The 17,671-nt window shown below is 40.9% G+C and overlaps 2 protein-coding genes across 19 annotated transcripts in view; one reads left to right on the top strand and one right to left on the bottom strand.

Annotated features, from left to right (window-relative positions):
• Window positions 1-1,714, bottom strand: part of RBKS (ribokinase) — a 93,449-nt gene extending 91,735 nt beyond the window's left edge. For 2 of the 9 annotated variants that reach the window (XM_077915953.1, XM_077915956.1), the window contains exons 1-2: window positions 1,572-1,714; window positions 1,221-1,314 (exon numbers count right to left, since the gene is read on the bottom strand). In XM_077915953.1, coding sequence (XP_077772079.1) covers window positions 1,221-1,314; window positions 1,572-1,699 — 222 coding nt within the window. In that variant the 5' untranslated portion in view covers window positions 1,700-1,714. Of the gene's footprint in view, window positions 1-579; window positions 601-622; window positions 895-1,220; window positions 1,315-1,453; window positions 1,503-1,571 lie in introns of those variants that run through there. The other 7 variants (XM_077915960.1, XM_077915963.1, XM_077915954.1 and 4 more) reach the window with 7 other exon arrangements.
• BABAM2 (BRISC and BRCA1 A complex member 2) overlaps window positions 1-17,671 on the top strand; it is a 450,135-nt gene that overhangs the window by 45,255 nt on the left and 387,209 nt on the right. For 8 of the 10 annotated variants that reach the window (XM_077915908.1, XM_077915912.1, XM_077915910.1 and 5 more), the window contains exons 1-2: window positions 1,089-1,216; window positions 4,809-4,960. In XM_077915908.1, coding sequence (XP_077772034.1) covers window positions 4,833-4,960 — 128 coding nt within the window. In that variant the 5' untranslated portion in view covers window positions 1,089-1,216; window positions 4,809-4,832. Of the gene's footprint in view, window positions 1-1,088; window positions 1,217-2,863; window positions 2,990-4,808; window positions 4,961-17,671 lie in introns of those variants that run through there. The other 2 variants (XM_077915904.1, XM_077915903.1) reach the window with 2 other exon arrangements.

The following is a 17,671-nucleotide window of genomic DNA, read 5'->3' as shown; positions in this document are numbered from 1 at the left end:
TTCATTATTTGCTCTTTTTTTTTTTTTATGGTTGTAAGCATTGTTTATGGGCTTTTTATTTCGATTCACACTCAGGTTGCCTTAAGATAACCCATATGCGGATACATTTAATACTGAAAAGCAAGGTGTAAATACGAAGTATTGCGGGAAGGCCAACAGTCAATAGGACCTCTGGTCTATACATCCAGGTTCAGATGCATAGTATCCAACCTGGTTCATGTCACTTTCCTCCACTGGATCCTCACACAGACCCTGAGAGGTAGGCACGTCCCAAGAGATGGAATGACTTGCCCCAAAGTTACTCGGGCTAAGTCAGGGGTCAGGTTCAGCTGACTGCTCAAGACAACGGGAGGGCGGGTTCTTTGCAGGCGCTTCTAGCAACAGTAAGAGCTTTCCATACACCCTGGCCTCTGCGATCCCCGACTTCAGGTACCTTGACAAACTCAAACTCTGCCTCTTCCGCGCCAGAGAGGCAGGCTGCGGGCTCGGGAGACCCCTAGCTCACCCCAGAAGCGGGCACCCTCCATCGCCAAAGCCCAGGCGCCCAGCACAGTCCGCCCCCCGCCCCCCCCCCCATACCTCCTCCCGCGACCGCGGGCTCGGCGTTCAGAGCCGCACTAACCTGACCAGGTCGGTCATGCAGGAGCCCACCACTACCACCGCCGCCACCTCCTCCGCCCGCTGCTGGCCGGGATCCCCAGCCGCCGCCATGGCCCAAAGGAGGCGCCCTCCACCCCCAGGGACTGCCCTCTGCCCTCTGCCCGACCCCGCACCCTGCAACGCCGCTGCGACGCTCCCTACGGACGCGCGGGCCTTCCCGACGGCCCCGCGGGTCGCCCACCTGACTGCCCGAGACAACCCCGCCCCAACCTCCCTCGGTTCTTCCCGGGACGGTCTCCCCGCACCACCTCCCGTTACGGAGCCCTCCTGACGCCTCCAGACCCCACGCCGCTCGCCGCCCGCGAGGCCGGGGCGCAGGAAGGGCCCTTCAGGCACTGCGGGGACGCCTTTCCGAGCGCCCGGCTCGGCGCGTCCGGGGGCGCGCACGCCGCCCGCTCCGGGGCCGCAGAGGGGGCGGGGCGGGCGGGGCGGGACGTCCGGGGCCGCGCACGCATCCGGCTCGCGGTGCGCGCGCAGGTCGGTGCGTCAGTCGGGGGCGCGCTCGGGTAACCTGTACCCCACGTAGTCGCCGGTTACCGATCGGACTAAGTTCCAGGTACCTGGACTGGGGCTGGTGCGGGGAGGTTGGATCCCGAGTCGCACAGGTGGCCCGAGGACCGTGATTTAAGTATGCCCAGGGCTCGCCGCCTCTTCCTATAGAGAAGGCCCCCGTTCTCAAGATGCCCTGCTCATCCCCATCACGCTGGTCCCCGCAAGAACCAGCCCCCAAGGCCACAGGCTGCTCTTGGCATATCTAGCCCGCCCCCCTCCCCACCCCCGCTCCCTCGTTAACCTCAGACTCCTTTCTCCTGCCCGCCCGACGAGGGGATCATACAGTTTGGGAAAAGGGAGAGTATCCCTTTATAGATGGCCCCTAGAGAGGGGTGGTCATTCCTTGGGTCTGAGCCTACTTGTTTTTCTTGAATGTTGCCCCTGGAGAAATAGCTTCCCTGCTTAACTTCCCTCGTGCGCTGTATGACGTTGAGGTGACGCAGCGGGACGCCACCCCTTTCCGTTCCATGACGTCAGCAGGGCACATGTTTCCGTGTTTGTCATCCTATCTTAATTGCGCGATAGTGGACGATGCCTTAGACGTCTTTGTAGTCCCCAGGCTGCCCATCCGAGGACCTTAGGCGACCTTATTTTGAGCAGCAGACCCTGTAAAAATGGTCTCTCTGCATTTTCCTTCTGTAATACGTCAAAATCAGGAAGTACAAATTGCTCAAGTAGCATTTAGGGAAGGTGGCCACTGTAAATTTGTGCCTAGCTGGGATCTGTTGTAGGAGTGTAATGTGTAAAATCCACTATGGGGGATGATTCCCCGTCCATGTCCCTGGCTCAAAAGGATCACACCCAAACTATCATCTTTGGCTATTTGGTGACTTCTGGTTTTGGAGCATTTGTTTCCCCTCTGTCTTGGAGAAGTCACTACACCGGTGGTTGAAACAGATTTTAACGCTGCAGGAAGTCTTGCATTGTCAGAAAATAGTATTGTAGTTGTTCTGAAACAAACAAACAAAAAAATCATTCCTTCAGGCGTTAGTCTAAGGTCATGAGATTAGCTGAGTTGGGATGGGTTGTTTTCACCTTAAGTAAGTATAGTTTGGCTTTTGGTACAGGTCTCTTCCCTGTAGCATTTGACTGGTGAATCACTCAGGCCAGCTTTGGCAGCAGACCAGTTGTAGTCAAATGTGTTTCTAGTGGTCAAACAACCATGAATTCAAATTCATGACCTTTTGTCTGTTCCAATTTTATAAGGTGTACACTTAGATGACTTTGATGCTTTTCTCTTTGGTGATTGCAATTATACATGCTTATGTGAGAGTCCACATGCATAGTGGACTTTGAGGGACATCTGTATTTAAATTCTGATCTTTATGCTTGCTACTTTTGTGACTTTGAGCAAGTTACTACTCTTGTTGAGCTTTAGTTTTCCTTTTTTTTTTTTTTTTTGAGCTTTAGTTTTCCTGTCTGTGAAATGGGGACAGTAATAGAGAACAGGGTTGTTGGGGGTAAGTAAATGAAGTTACTGGTGGAGATGGGAAATATAGGGCCTGATACTCAGTATATTTTTCAGAATGTGTTGATTCTGTTTCCATTTTTCATAGAAATGAGAGGTAAAATAATGATAGGTATTATGGGAAAAAGCATGGAAGAATAATTTTGTAATGTAGGTGAGATCCTTTTGCTTTTTTTCCAGATGAGTATTTCTCTGTTTTGCATATGATCTATATAAGCATCCTTTCAAGAACTGTGACATCAATGGATAGAAATAAGAGTGGAAATGTTGCAGAATAGGAAAGAAATAAGCTTCAAAATGATATTATGGGTTAGTATACTGTTCAAAGACAAATTACACAAGTTATCCCTATCATCTGTGGTGTGCGAATTCTAATACCTGCCTTACTGTCCAGGATTGTGACGATTAACTGTGATAATGTATTTGGCGGTTCTTTACAAGTGGTAGTGTTATAAAAATGTACAACGTGATTTTTATGATTGATAATATAGTGCACTGGGTGTTTATTCTTACTTTGTAGTGACGATGGAGTGGTGAAGGGAGATCATCTGTTAAGTGGCTGGAAGAGGAGTTTGTTTTATATTTGCAGAAAGGATGATTTGAGTACTGAATATAAAGCTTTTACTGCCTCAAAGGTACTTCTGGTTGTCATCACTATATCAGGTCACCAAGTTATTTATTTATTTATTTATAAGATTTTATTTATTCATGAGGGAGAGAGAGACAGAGAGAGAAAGAGAGAGACAGAGACATAGGCAGAGGGAGAAGCAGGCTCCACGCCGGAAGCCAGATGTGGGACTCGATCCCGGGACTCCAGGATCATACCCTGGGCCGAAGGCAGGTGCTAAACTGCTGAGCCACCCAGGGATCCCCACCAAGTTATTTTTTGAAAGATCACTGCAGTCCTTCCCTTTATTACTGTCTGAAGTGATTTAAGCAAGTACTGGTTTTCAACATTTATTTTGGCAGAAACCTGTAAGTCCTCATATGGTAAAATATATGAAAACTAGAACCAGAACATCATTTCCTTGTAGTTGTAAGAAATTAATTTGCTTTTGATGCGAGATTATCCTTTCAGATTGAAGAAGGAAGTGATTATTAAAATGGACTTGTTCACCTCTGAAAGTAAAGGTTTTCATTTAGAAGTCTATTTAGAGGAATTCATTCTTTCCCTCCCTTAGCCCCATGGGTTTCCAAATAATTTAGATATGCTTTATTGGTTTTACTTCTGTATTTTCAAGTGTAAGGACTTTTTAGTGCCTGAAAGTCAATGATTTTTAGATCCATGTTAGTTTGTGTTACTCAATATCAAGATAAGTATATATTTTCATGATTTTAAATAGTTTTTTTTTTTTTTTTAACTACATATGTTCCTGAGATACATTTTCCTCGACCAGGTTTTTTAAAGGCATATTATCTTCTCTCCATACCTCAATATTTCTCTAGCTTTTGTCTCTTTATTTACTTATATATTAAAAGCTTTTTATTGGGTGCTTAGCCTATGCCAGGTACTTTTGTTAAACACTAGGGATTCAGGACAGAGTCCTTTCCTGGGAGAGATCACAAAGCAGGTCAGTATAGCACACTGTGGAAGGATAGTGTATCAGAAATAAATAATTTTTAGGAAGTAACAATTTTAAGTGGGTTATGCTTTTTCTAGAATTTTATACAGTATTATCAATCAAGTCCTTCCTGTGGGGACGCCGAGGGAGTGGTTCCTGACTTAATGGTGTGTACATCTTGTGCGTTGGGGAGAGGATTGTTAGCAAAGGCTTCTTAGGGCCTCAATCAAAGCAGGAAGCTGCCAGTTGTAGAATAGAGCAGGGCAACTTTAAGCAGTGTGGGGTAGCATAACAGTCAGCTTTGGAAAGTAGGATGGAACTGGATTCGAAGGGTTGCTGCTTTTCTCCTTTCTCTGAAAAGCATTGGTATAGTCTCTGTCCTAATGAGGTAAGCAACAGAGGTTTGGTTTCTTCTGGAGGGTCATTGGAAAAGGCCACTCCAAGATAGGATATGCAGTGTTTATTTGTGCAAGAGAAACTTCCATGTGCTGTGCCAGTTTTCAGGACAGTTGTTTTATCTAGTTCCTTTGAATACTCTGACCACCATTCTTTTCTTCTGTTTCCAGTGGTGATTTGCAAGTCAAGCTAAAATGTCCCCAGAAGTGGCCTTGAACAGAATTTCTCCAATGCTCTCCCCATTCATATCTAGCGTGGTCCGCAATGGAAAAGTGGGGCTGGATGCTACAAACTGTTTGAGGATAACTGACCTGAAGTCTGGGTATGTACCAGAACTAACTCAACTGATGGATCAGGCCCAATCTACCCTTTACCTAATAATAAACTTTTCTTACTAGATTCATAAAAATTGAACACCATAGAAATTCATCAAGTCATGATCTCATCACATGTTGATGCAGTTGGTTTTGTCTAGTACTTCATGTTTTGTGTTTCAAGTTGTTTTATTTGTGTTGTGGGCCATTGCTTTATAATCACAATGTTTCTCTCTCTCTCTCTCTCTCTCTTTTTTTTTTTTTTTTTGGTGTGTCTCTTTGTTAACAGTGTGCTATGTGGTTTTTAGCAAGTATGTTTTCCATTCGTTGATTTGTGTTCTTGTTATGTTTGCTGCAATCCAGCATGTACTAGAAGAGTTGGGTTTTGGAATTCTGAATCTGATATTATTTGGTAATCTCTCCTGATAGGAAAATTATAATAGCTAGCCAGAAGAAGTCATTTTTCACAATGAGGTTGGAACATACTCTCACACCTGGAAATGCTGCATTAAAAAGCCCTTTTTTTTTTTAATTTTTTTTATTTATTTATGATAGACACACAGTGAGAGAGAGAGAGGCAGAGACACAGGCAGAAGGAGAAGCAGGCTCCACGTACCGGGAGCCCGACGTGGGATTCGATCCCAGGTCTCCAAGATCGCACCCTGGGCCAAAGGCAGGCGCTAAACCACTGCGCCACCCAGGGATCCCAAAGCCCTAACTTTTTATTTCAAAATAAATAGTTACAGAAAATTTACAAAATATTACAGAAAATTAATGTTGCCGTAATGCAGCATTACTGTTGCATACTGTTAATTGTTCTATGGGCCTTGTTTGAATTTTGCCACTTTTCCCACTCATGCATGTCCTTTTCTTGGTCTAGGATCCAATCCAGAATACAGCCTGAATTTAGCCATCATATCTTCTTGGTCTTCTTGACCTATGACTGTTCCTGTTTTTCTTTCTCTTTTATGATTTTGACACCTCTGAAAATAGCCCTGGTTATTTTGTAAAATGTTGCTCAGTATGGGTTTATCTACTGTTTTCCCTTTATTATAGTGAGAATTGCATCCCCCTCCCCCCCCAAGAGTACTACAGAATTGATGCTGTATCGTTTTCACTGCCTTAGGTCAGGGAGTACGTAATGTTCATATGTGTGTTAATGGGAATGTGAACTTTGACTACTCAGGTAAGATGGTGTCCACCAAGTTTCTCCACTCTGGAGTTAGCTTAATCTTCCCTTTGTCATTGGTAAGTATCTTGTGGAGTGATGCCTTGAGACAGTGTAGATGTTCCCTTCCTCTTTGTACTTTTGTCCACTAATTTCAGCGCCCATGGATGGTTCTGGCCTGGAAATGTTATTACTATGGTGCTGGTCTAAGTGATTTTCTTAGACTCCCCTCACATTTTTTTTTTTAATATTTTATTTATTTATTCATGATAGTCACACAGAGAGAGACAGAGAGGCAGAGACACAGGCAGAGGGAGAAGCAGGCTCCATGCAGGGAGCCCGACGTGGGATTCGATCCCGGGTCTCCAGGATCGCGCCCCGGGCCAAAGGCAGGCGCCAAACCACTGCGCCACCCAGGGATCCCTCCCCTCACATTTTTTAATTTGAATTCTACTGTAAAGAAGTGCTATCCTTTCTCTCTCAGTCACTTATTTATTTATGTCAGTGTGAATATTTAGGTGTTTTTTTAGTCTGTGAGTTATCATCCAAAACTGTCTTCATTTATATTTTTGCTGAGTTGTTCTAGCTTTGTTAATGGGAGCTCTGTCAAATTGGCATTTGTGTTTTTCTGACATAACCCCATCAGCTTTTGAGCACTTTCTTACTAGAAATATGTTGCATTCTTGATTCTCTTTTAGCTTCTCTTTTAGGCTCTTTTGCCTCTATACATCTAGCTATTTTTTGACTGAGCTGAAGACTTAGATATGAGGATATACACTTTCTTCAGCAGAAAGATAAAGAAGACTAAGTTAGTTGGATATTTTATTGCAAAGTAGGATACTTTTTTTTGTAAGATTTTATTTATTCATGAGAGACAGAGAGAGAGAGAGAGAGAGAGGCAGAGACACAGGTAGAGGGAGAAGCAGGCTCTATCCAGGGAGCCCGATGTGGGACTCGATTCTGGGACCCCAGGATCACGCTCTGGGCTGAAGGCAGGCGCTAAACCACTGAGCCACCCAGGGATCCCCCTGGAAAGTAGGATACTTTTTGAAAGATCTGGCATTGGGACGCTTGCCTGGGTGGCTCAGCAGTTAAGCGTCTGCCTTCGGTTCAGGGCGGGATCCCGGGATCTGGAATCGAGTCTCACTTTGGGCTCCTTGCAGGAAGCCTGCTTCTCCCTCTGCCTGGGGCTCTGCCTCTCTCTCTCTTTCTCTCTCTCTCTTTTTCTGTGTCTCTCATGAATAAATAAATAAAATATTTTAAAAAAATCTAGAAAAAAAAAGATCTGGCATCATCTTTAATCAGTGGGTGAGGGGTTTCTTTTGGAAGCGACAAAACTGTTCTAAAATAATGGTGATGGTTATACAATTCTGAAGATATATGAAAGATGACTGAACTGTGCACCTACAAGGGTGGTTTTTTGGTATGTGGATTATAGCTTAGAGAAGCTGTCCTCAAAAGAAGCCAAACCCATGAAACAGGGATGTTCACTGTCCCAAATGGATAGGACATGGAATTAGGTCTTCTTGAGTTTGTCACAAACATTTTTTTTTTTTAAGAGATGGCAAGGACATGACGGGACTGATCGCCAGAGGACTGGGGACTGGTTTATGTAAGATGATGTCATCTGAACTCCTTACTCCTTCTGTCTGTATCCTGAGAGAACAGTTGGGTTCATCAACATGAGGTCACCTTACTTCTTTTCTGCAGACGCCTTCTCCAATGTCCTCCAATTCCTAAATGATTAGTTGCTTAGGTGCAAATAGTGAATCTGATGATACATTTCAAATGAATCCACTAGAGCTAGCTCGGTCTTGACTAGCTCTGTGAAAAATATTTGAAGTGGCCTTAATGGCATTTAGTGTTTATGGAATTTGCTTTCTTTAGATTTAAAAAAGGAATGCAAATACCTCTATCTACATTAACAAAGTTGCTATGCATAAGACGTTATTAATCTAGAGCATTAGTGATGCCTTTTATGTTGTGCTTGTCTGAAAGATTTGTGAAAGTTCTTTGAAATCTCATTAACAATTCTTTCTTCAATCCTTCCATCAGGCAAAGTGTGCATTCCTCAAGTTTCTATAGCAAAATACTGGTGGGGTTTGGGAACAGAACGGCTCCTTTTTAGTGTGTCACTTCTGGCATTTCCCTTTCTTCTAAAAGAAGAAGCACTCATGATTGCAAGAAACAGGGTGCACATTTGTGATTTCTGTGAACTTGAAGGGGCATACCCTATAGGGCACAGCATACACAGAATTAGTCTTGTTTCTATATATGGCTCCTTGCCCTTAAAGCGATGAGGTCTGAGGATCTATATTCTAGATCTACTCATAGGAGTAATAGATAGGTAAGAATCTTTTCAATAAGATTTTTTTTTTTTAAAATAGCAACTCATCTTTATTTTTCTAATGGCACCTAAATCTTTCTACCTTATGTACATCTATGTGTGTGTGTGTGTGTGTGTGTGTGTGTGTGTGTGCTTCTAAGCTCCATTGCTAGACTGTCACGATGTTAAGGACAGGATTCTTATTTAATTTATTTTTAGGCATCCTTAAGGTTGGCTATGGTACCTTTCACAGATAGTGTAGCAAGTAGGGGTTGAATGATGAATAGATAAGATGTTTTCCTAGAGAAGTTGCCTGGTTTGGGGATCATAGTAGTTTGGACTTCTGGCTTGGAAATCTGTCTATTGGTCTGGTAGTTTATTGCTTAAATTTTATTATCCATCATCCTTTAAAATGTCATTCCTTGACAAATGAAGTGATATTTTTGAAATTATAGTGAAGTGTATTACAGTACTGGGTTTTAGTCTTTGAGATAGAGGGGCCAAATTTTTATTTTAGGGAATTATTCCATGAGGCTACTGACTGTTTATTAGCTTTTTGGTCTGTGTTAATTGGATCACAAGCATGTGCTATTTGTAAGATGCCATATTTTTGTCATTTTTAGTGATATACTAATCTCAAAGATGTCTAAATGTTCAGTGTTCTGGAATGGTGCCTGGCAAATATAAGAGAAGAAAGCAGAGGGCTTACTGCAACCTGTGGCAGCCAAGCCTTATTATCTTTTTTCAGCATATCACAGTGACTCAACCTTACTGGCACATGGCTGTGTTTGGGGCATCTGCTATGACATCTCATCCGCCCACAGCTACCTGTTGCATTTTTTGTTCATGTTCTGAATTTCATTACTTAATTAAAAATAGATACTCAGTGTACTTGGTTACTAAATAGAACAGTTTTAAAAGATGAATGCTGCAAACTTTGAATACTGATCTCTCTTTGGTGTGTTGGTCCCTCTGGCGGGCTCAGCCTTTATTAGTTTTGTACCTGGAAGGAAGCTGCTGCCCAGGAGGCAATAGTTTAATTTTGAAGATGGGCAACTTTTAAACATTTACTATCTAGTTGTTTACTGGGCTTTCTTTTTTTTTTTTCCTTAGGTTTTAAAAAAGTTTTAAATTTATTTTTTTTTATTTTTTATTTTTTTTAAATTTTTTTTTTTTAAAATTTATTTATGATAGGCACACAGTGAGAGAGAGAGAGGCAGAGACACAGGCAGAGGGAGAAGCAGGCTCCATGCACCGGGAGCCCGATGTGGGATTCGATCCCGGGTCTCCAGGATCGCGCCCTGGGCCAAAGGCAGGCGCCAAACCGCTGCGCCACCCAGGGATCCCAAGTTTTAAATTTAAAAACATTTAACAAATTAAAATTTTTAGATTAAAAAATTTATTTATGAGAGACACAGGGAAAGGCAGACACATAGGTAGAGGGAGAATCAGGTTCCCCGCAGGGAGCCTGATGTGGGACTCGATCCCAGGACCCTGGGATCCCTACCTGAGCCAAAGGCAGATGCTCAACCACTGAGATACCCAGATGCCCCTCACTGGGCTTTTCCATTTCACTTTCTTTTCTGTGATCTTTTTCCTTTTCTCCTATGCGTATCTTTATACCTTCTGTATTCATTATATAAAAATATATCCCTAAACCATACATAGTATTATTTTGCATGTTTAAAAAGTTTATACAAATGATATCATCCAATGTGTGTGTGTGTGTGTGTATGTGTGTGTATTCTTCTACAGCTTGCTTGTTTTGCTTAGTAGGAAGTTCTTGAGATTTACTTATGTTAATACTTATGGTTCAAGTTCTTTGGTTTGCATTGCTGTGCATATTCCATTGTATGAATACACCTCCAATTTTTTTTTTTTAAGATTTTATTTATTTATTCATGAGAGACACAGAGAGAGAGAGAGAGAGGCAGAGACACAGGCAGAGGGAGAAGCAGGCTCCATGCAGGGAGCCCGACGTGGGATTTGACCCTGGGTCTCCAGGGTCACATCCTGGGCTGAAGGCAGATGCTCAACTGCTGAGCCAGCCAGGCGTCCCTACACCTCCAATTTTTTATTTGCTCTCCTACTGATTGATTTATATCTTTTCTTTTGACAAAAAATGCCATAATGAACATTCTCTCACCTTTGTATAAGAAAAAAATATATATGAGAATATTTTCTGAGGCATGGGTTTTTGAACCGGGTGAGTTTATCCATTGGTAGTTGTAAAATCAATTGAGTGAGTCACTCCAACATTTTAAAAATGAATGAGAATAGTATGGAAACTATCAGAATGTATCACGCATAAAAAAATAAGCACTGTTTTGTGAATTTTGCTTTCAGTTAAGTAAGTATATATGTACTGGGTTAGAATGTCAAATATGTGTGTCATGCTAAAAAATTTTGAAAGCGGAAAAAAAAAATTGGAAGTGGAAAAAAATGTTTGAAAGCTCACCCTCTAGAATATATTCCTGGAATAAAATTGCAGATTCTTATGATATAAGCATTTTCTAGTTTATTTAGATATTGCTACATTTTATCAATTTCCTTCCACAGGAATGAATAAGAGTTCCCATTGTTCTGTAGTCTTAACAGTACTCTGTATTGTCAGACTTAAATTTTTGCCAATCTGATGGGTATGAAATAGAATCTCATTATGTTTTTAAGTTGTATTTCCCTAGTTACTAGTGTAGTGAAGAATCTTTCAAATCTTTATCACCTATTCAGGTTTCTTCTTTTAGGAATATCCTTTGCCCATCTTTTAAATGGGTTGTTTGTAGTTTTGTATAGATTTTAAATCATTCTTTGTGTATTTTGGAAACTAGCCTTTTATACATATAACTAGCAGTTGTTTGTATTACAAATATCTGCATTCAGTCTGTGGTGTATAGCATCTTAATTTTTATTTATTTTTTAGCATCTTAATTTGATGCTACTGTTGCCCAGAATTTTTAATTTTAATGAAGTCAAATATATTAGTATTTTCGTTTTTATTATTTATTTATTTATTTATTAGTTTATTTATTTTATTTTTTATTTTTTAAATTTAAAAATTTTTTAAATTATTTTTATTATTTTTTTATTTTAAAAATTTTTTTTAGTTTTTATTTTTTTAAAAGTATTTTCGTTTTTATTTATTTATTAAAAAAAATTTTTTAAAAATTTATTTATGATAGTCACAGAGAGAGAGAGAGAGAGGCAGAGACACAGGCAGAGGGAGAAGCAGGCTCTATGCATCGGGAGCCCGACGTGGGATTCGATCCTGGGTCTCCAGGATCGCACCCTGGACCAAAGGCAGGCGCCAAACCGCTGCGCCGCCCAGGGATCCCTATTTTCGTTTTTAGATTTACGCTGTGTGTGTGTGTGTATGTGTGTGTGTTTGTGAGAGAGAGGGAGCTTTTCAAGAAATTCTGACACAAAAGTCATATATCTATCTTCCTGTAAGGATTTTAAAGTTTTCCTTTTTTGGTTTTCAAATAGGAAGTTTTTCTAGGGCAGCCCTGGTGGCGCAGCGGTTTAGCGCCGCCTGCAGCCTGGGGTGTGATCCTGGAGACCTGGGGTCAAGTCCCACGTCGGGCTTCCTGCATGGAGCCTGCTTCCCTCTGCCTGAGTCTCTGCCTCTTGCTCTCTCTGAATAAATAAATAAATTTAAAAAAAAAGAAACTTTTTCTATAAAATATGTTGTGAGATAGGGATATAGTTTTTTTCTTCGTACAGATCATTGGTTGTCCTACCATCATTTATTGAAAAGGTCATCCTTTGGCTGTGGATCTGCAATGCTACCTCTCGTGTCAAGTTTATGTCATATGTGGATCTGTTTCTGTTTGATCTGTCAGCCTCATTGTCCTTATGCCAGTTGCACACTGTCTTAACTATTACAACTTTATGCTATGGCATAATATAGGAAAATTCATCCATCTTGTTTTGATTCTTAAAAATTGTCTCACCCATATATTCTACATACTTTTTTTTTTTTTAAGATTTTATTTATTTGACAGAGCACAAGCTGGGGGAGTGGCAGGAAGAGGCAGAGGGAGAAAGGAGGCCCAATCCTAGGACCCTGGGATCATGACCTGAGCCAAAGGCAGATGCTTGCTTAACTGACTGAGCCACCCAGGCACCCCTCTAGATACTTTTTGATAACCTCATTTAAATAGTTGCATAACCATCCTTTTTTTTTTTTTTTTAATTTTTATTTATTTATTTATTTATGATAGTCACAGAGAGAGAGAGAGAGAGACAGAGACACAGGCAGAGGGAGAAGCAGGCTCCATGCACCGGGAGCCCGACGTGGGATTCGATCCCGGGTCTCCGGGATCGCGCCCTGGGCCAAAGGCAGGCGCCAAACCGCTGCGCCACCCAGGGATCCCTTGCATAACCATCCTATTAGGACATTTGCAAATTCAGTTAAAAACTCTTCTTTTTAACTCATTGAGAAAAGGAAATGAAGGGAAACTGACCTGATGAAGGACTAATTGAGAATTAATGGTCAGGAAAGCTCTCTGAGAAAATGACATTTAAGTTGAATCATGAAAGATGAGAATAATTCAATGTGAAGAGCTGGGAAAATTGATGTAAAAAAGGGAATAATACTATGTGTAAAGGCAGGAGAAAGCTTTACATGTTCAAGGATCTGCAAGGCCACTGAGTGTTGGAATGTAGTGAGAGACCGTGAGAGGGAAATGAGATTCTAAAGATAGTCAGGGGCCAGATTATGCAGAGCCTGGTGGGCTATATTAGGAAACTTGGGTTTTATTCTGGGTGGAATGAGGAGTTATTGAAAGATTTTAAGCAGAATGACATGATCTAATTTATATTAAAAAAATCATGGTTGTTATATAGAAAGAGGCTTGTGGAGGATAAGGTAGATTAGTTAGGTGTCCATTTGAACACTAGGCCATGTGACAGATGATGGTGTCTTAGAATATGATGGGGGCAATGGAGGTGGAAGGAGGTGAATATAAACTAGTTAGAAGGTAAAAACATGAGGATATTGAATTTGGGGTTTGAGAGAGAATCAAGAATGACTTCTTTCTTCTTAACTTGAGCAAGTGGGTAGGATGGTTAGGCAGTCAACTGAGATGGGAAAGATGGGTGGAGGAACTGCTTTTATTTGAATTGATTATTGTCTGCGTCTGCCATGCAGTTATCATTGTAGGTTGTCTTTTGCCTCTTTCCTCTGTTGAATCTCATATCTTGCTTTCTTGTTTTTCCCTCTTGCTTTATTGGAACATGCACTCCAGTAGTATCCCAAGAAAGGGAAAAGAGAAGGTTTATTTTTTGAATTCCTCAAAGTCTGAAATGTGTTTATTCTACTTTTAAACTTGATTGATAATTTGGGCAGGTATAAAAGTCTAGGTTGCAAATTATCTTCCCTTCAAATTTGGAAGGCCTTGGTCTGTAATATTGGGGACCCTCAACATATATATTGTTGTAGTTTCATGGATGCAGTGCCTCCTCTTCTCTGTGAGGATATTAAGAATTGTTTGTTTTTAAAATTGAGGTATAATTGACTCTGGTTTTAAAAGATTTTCTCTATATCCTGTGTTCTCTGTTTTGGTCACTTTACTCAAACTGATGATTCTTGGCAGTCTATGCCTATTGAGGGAGAATGTAAAATGTGAACTTGAAGCTTTTTGTGCATAGGTGGATTTCTTAACTACTGAGCTTCACTGTAGTGTGATCATATAGCACCTTGGCCTTTTTATTAGATGATTGCCAGATTAATTACCTGGAGATCTTTTCTCTGGGGCTATAAAAAAAATAGAAGTGTCTGTATGGATGTGTATATTCCTATGTGTCAGCAAAATTCTAACTTTTGGGTCAGAGTATATAAATTTTAAGATTTCTGATACATTTGATGTATTCTTCTTCTTGGTTCTGGTCTCCCAGAGAGACACTGGCCTGCATGGCTAGTGCTCCAGCTGCCCCAGCTCAGTTTGGCCCCAAGCCAACCTATTTGCTGAATGCAGCTGCATGCATGAGCCAATGAGAGGCCAGCAGAACTGACCAGCTCATTTTTTTTTAAAAAAAGATTTTATTTATTTATTCATAAGAGACACAGAGAGAGGCAGAGACATAGACAGCAGGAGAAGCAGGCTCCTTGTGGGGAGCCTGATGTGGGACTTGATCCCAGGACCCTGGGATCATGACCTGAGCCGAAGGCAGAGGCTCAACCACTGAGCCACCCAGGTGCCCCCTAATCAAACATTTCAAAGTAGATCCACCTGCTGTAGAAGTGATGAAGAGGGGCACCTGCCTATGTCTCTGCCTCTCTGTGTCTCTCATGAATAAATTAATAAAATCTTTAAAAAATTTTGATTAGGTAGAAGAAAGAATGGGCTTGGAAATGTCAACTTCTTTTTTAACAGATTCTCTTTTCAATAGTTATTAGAGATTGAACCTTGGCTTTATTGAGCAGAGACATGCAACAGTTTTCAACAGTGGGTTGAAGAAGCCTGCATCTTTAGCCTCCACTAAAGTGGGGAGCTCTGTTGGAGGGTGGAGAGCTAGTATGGGCAGTGGATGGGTGGGGTTGTGAATGCTACAGGGCAGAATTTTGGCTAGGGCTCGAGGTGCTTATCTAGGCACCACAACATCTAGAAACACAGTGAACAGTGCACAGTGTTGATATTTTGTCTTCTGTTACAGTATCCAGTTTATCCTCCAGAAATTACTTCCTTTTTTTTTTTTTTTTTTAAACTCAGAGAAATATAAATTCCTCTATTCCTCATGCTCTAGTGCATAGTATTTTCTTCTTAGATCTTTAACTCAGGTAGCTTGCCTGTCCAGCTGCCTTCTGATTATAATAGTATAATGTAGTAATGTCAATAATGTTAATTAAACAGTTAATGGGTCTTTTAACATTTCAGAGAGCTTTCACTTATTTTGTAGTTAGGATTTTTTTTGGAAAAAGTCAAAGGGTTGGTATTGGCCTTGGGTCAGTAAACTCTGAAATCATTGACCTTAGGAACTTGTGCTAGGATTCCACGGTCTTCCCACAGAGACTAGAGTGATGAATGCTGGGAGAGATCTGGCTTTGCAGTTTTAGATGATTATGAATCTTGGACTTTTCATGCCCTGCAGTGACTTCATTTCAGAATGACTTTGTTTGGTATGGAAGTTGGGGAGAGGAAGAGGCGAAGGGAAGTAGCCAGTCTAATGTGTAAATGAAAGGAGATGGAAGATTCATTTAATTGATTCCTAGCTCTACTTTGTACTAATCAAGGGAACAAAAAAATCACTCTGTACTGTTATCTTTTGTCTCCCGTATTCTATGCAATTTTAAGGTGGTGTTTTTTGACTGGTTTCTGTTTAATTAGAATGACAAATTTACAGAACTCTTTAAGATTAGAAGAATAGCGGGGCTCTTTTAGTTCATGTTGATAAGCACATGTTAATAAGTTTGTTTCAAGACTGAAAATTAACTAATCCTGAGCTCTTACTTATGTGTTAAAGGACCTCTATGCCCATGTAGACAGCCCCCTTTTTAACTTCCATGATACTTGAATAATCTTGCTTTCTGGTGCCCTATTCTTGAGAAATAGTTTTGTAATCTTCCTTTCAGGGCCCCATTTCCTGAGTAATGTGGTTATCTTTCTGATGGCATGTGATGAAAGTTGTTTTTCCCGTTGGCCTTGCTTCTCTTGACTTTTTGAAAAATGTATCCTTTTTGTTTTCTGAAATAGTTTTCATCTCAACCTTTGCTCTTGCCAATTTATCGATAAGAGCTCTTGAGTCAAGTGGAAGTTTAGGAGAATGTTTTGAAGTTCTTCTGTGAAGTAGGTACAATGCCCTCACAATGATTGTTTTTTCCATCTATGGACTACTTAGACTTTTTTAATCTAAAAAAAAATTTAAAAATTTCGTGTTTCAGTAAATTATTAACATGTAGATTCATTTTGGGGCTTAGCACATACTTTTCTTATAATATGGTAAAACATACATATTATTTACCACGTGCATCGTTTTTATGTGTACGGTTCAATGGTATTAAGTATATGCATGTTGTTGTGTAGCCATCACCATCGTTTATCTCTAGAATCTTTATAATCTTGCAAAACTGAAACTCTATGCCATTAAATAATAACTCCCCGTTCGTCCTTTCCCCCACCCCTGGAAATCACTATTTTTAAAAATTTATTCATGAGAGACATAGAGGCAGAGACATAGGCAGAGGGAGAAGCAGGCTCCCTTTGGGGAGCCTGATGTGGGACTCATCCTAGGACACCGGGATCACACCCTAAGCCCAAGGCAGACGCTCAACCACTGAGCTACCTCGGTGTCCTGGAAGGAAATCACTGTTTTATTTCTTGACTACTTTAAGTACCTCGTATAAGTGAATTATGCAGTATTTGTTCCTTTATGACTGGCTTATTTCACTTAGCATAATGTTTCTAAGGTTTTGCCATGTCGTAGCATATGTCAACATCTCATTCCTTTTTAAGCCTGAATAATATTCTATTTTTTTAAAGATTTTATTTATTTGTTCATGAGAAAGCGAGAGAGAGAGAGAGAGGCAGAGACACAGACAGAGGGAGAAGCAGGCTTCCTGCAGGAGCCCAATGTGGGACTCGATCCTGGACCCCAGGATTAGGCCCTGAGCCAAAGGCAGACGCTCAACTGCTGAGCCACCCAGGCATCCCAATATTCCATTTTTTAAAAAAGATTTTATTTATTTATTCATGAGATACACACACAGAGAGAGGAAGAGACATAGACAGACGGAGAAGCAAGCATATGACCCCGAGATCATGACCTGAGCAGAAGGCAGACGCTCAACCACTGAGCCACCCAGATGCCCCTGAATAATATTCTATTGTATGTATATACCACATTTTGTTTTTCCATTTACCCGTCGATGGATACTTGGGTTGCTTGCACCATTTGACTATTATGAGTAGTGCTGCTGAAAAGGTAGGTGTCCAGACATCTGTTGGAGTCCCTGTTTTCAGTTCTTTTGGCCATATACCCAGAAGTAGAATCACCAGATCATATGGTAATTCTATGTTTAATTTTTTGAGGAATCACCATAGCATTTTCCTCAGTGGCTGCATCATTTTATATTGCAACCAGTAATGCACAAGGGTTCCAGATTTTCCACATTCTCACCAATGCTTGTTGGTTTTTAAACGTTTTCTTTGTGTTTTTAAAATAAAAAAAAATTTGTAGTTATCCTAATGGATGTGAAGAGGTGTATCATTGTGATTTTGCATTTTCCTA

The sequence above is a fragment of the Canis aureus genome, chromosome 12 (assembly GCF_053574225.1).
Source record: "Canis aureus isolate CA01 chromosome 12, VMU_Caureus_v.1.0, whole genome shotgun sequence".
Classification (NCBI taxonomy): Eukaryota; Metazoa; Chordata; class Mammalia; order Carnivora; family Canidae; genus Canis; species Canis aureus.
This window is presented reverse-complemented; position numbering and strand designations above follow the sequence as displayed.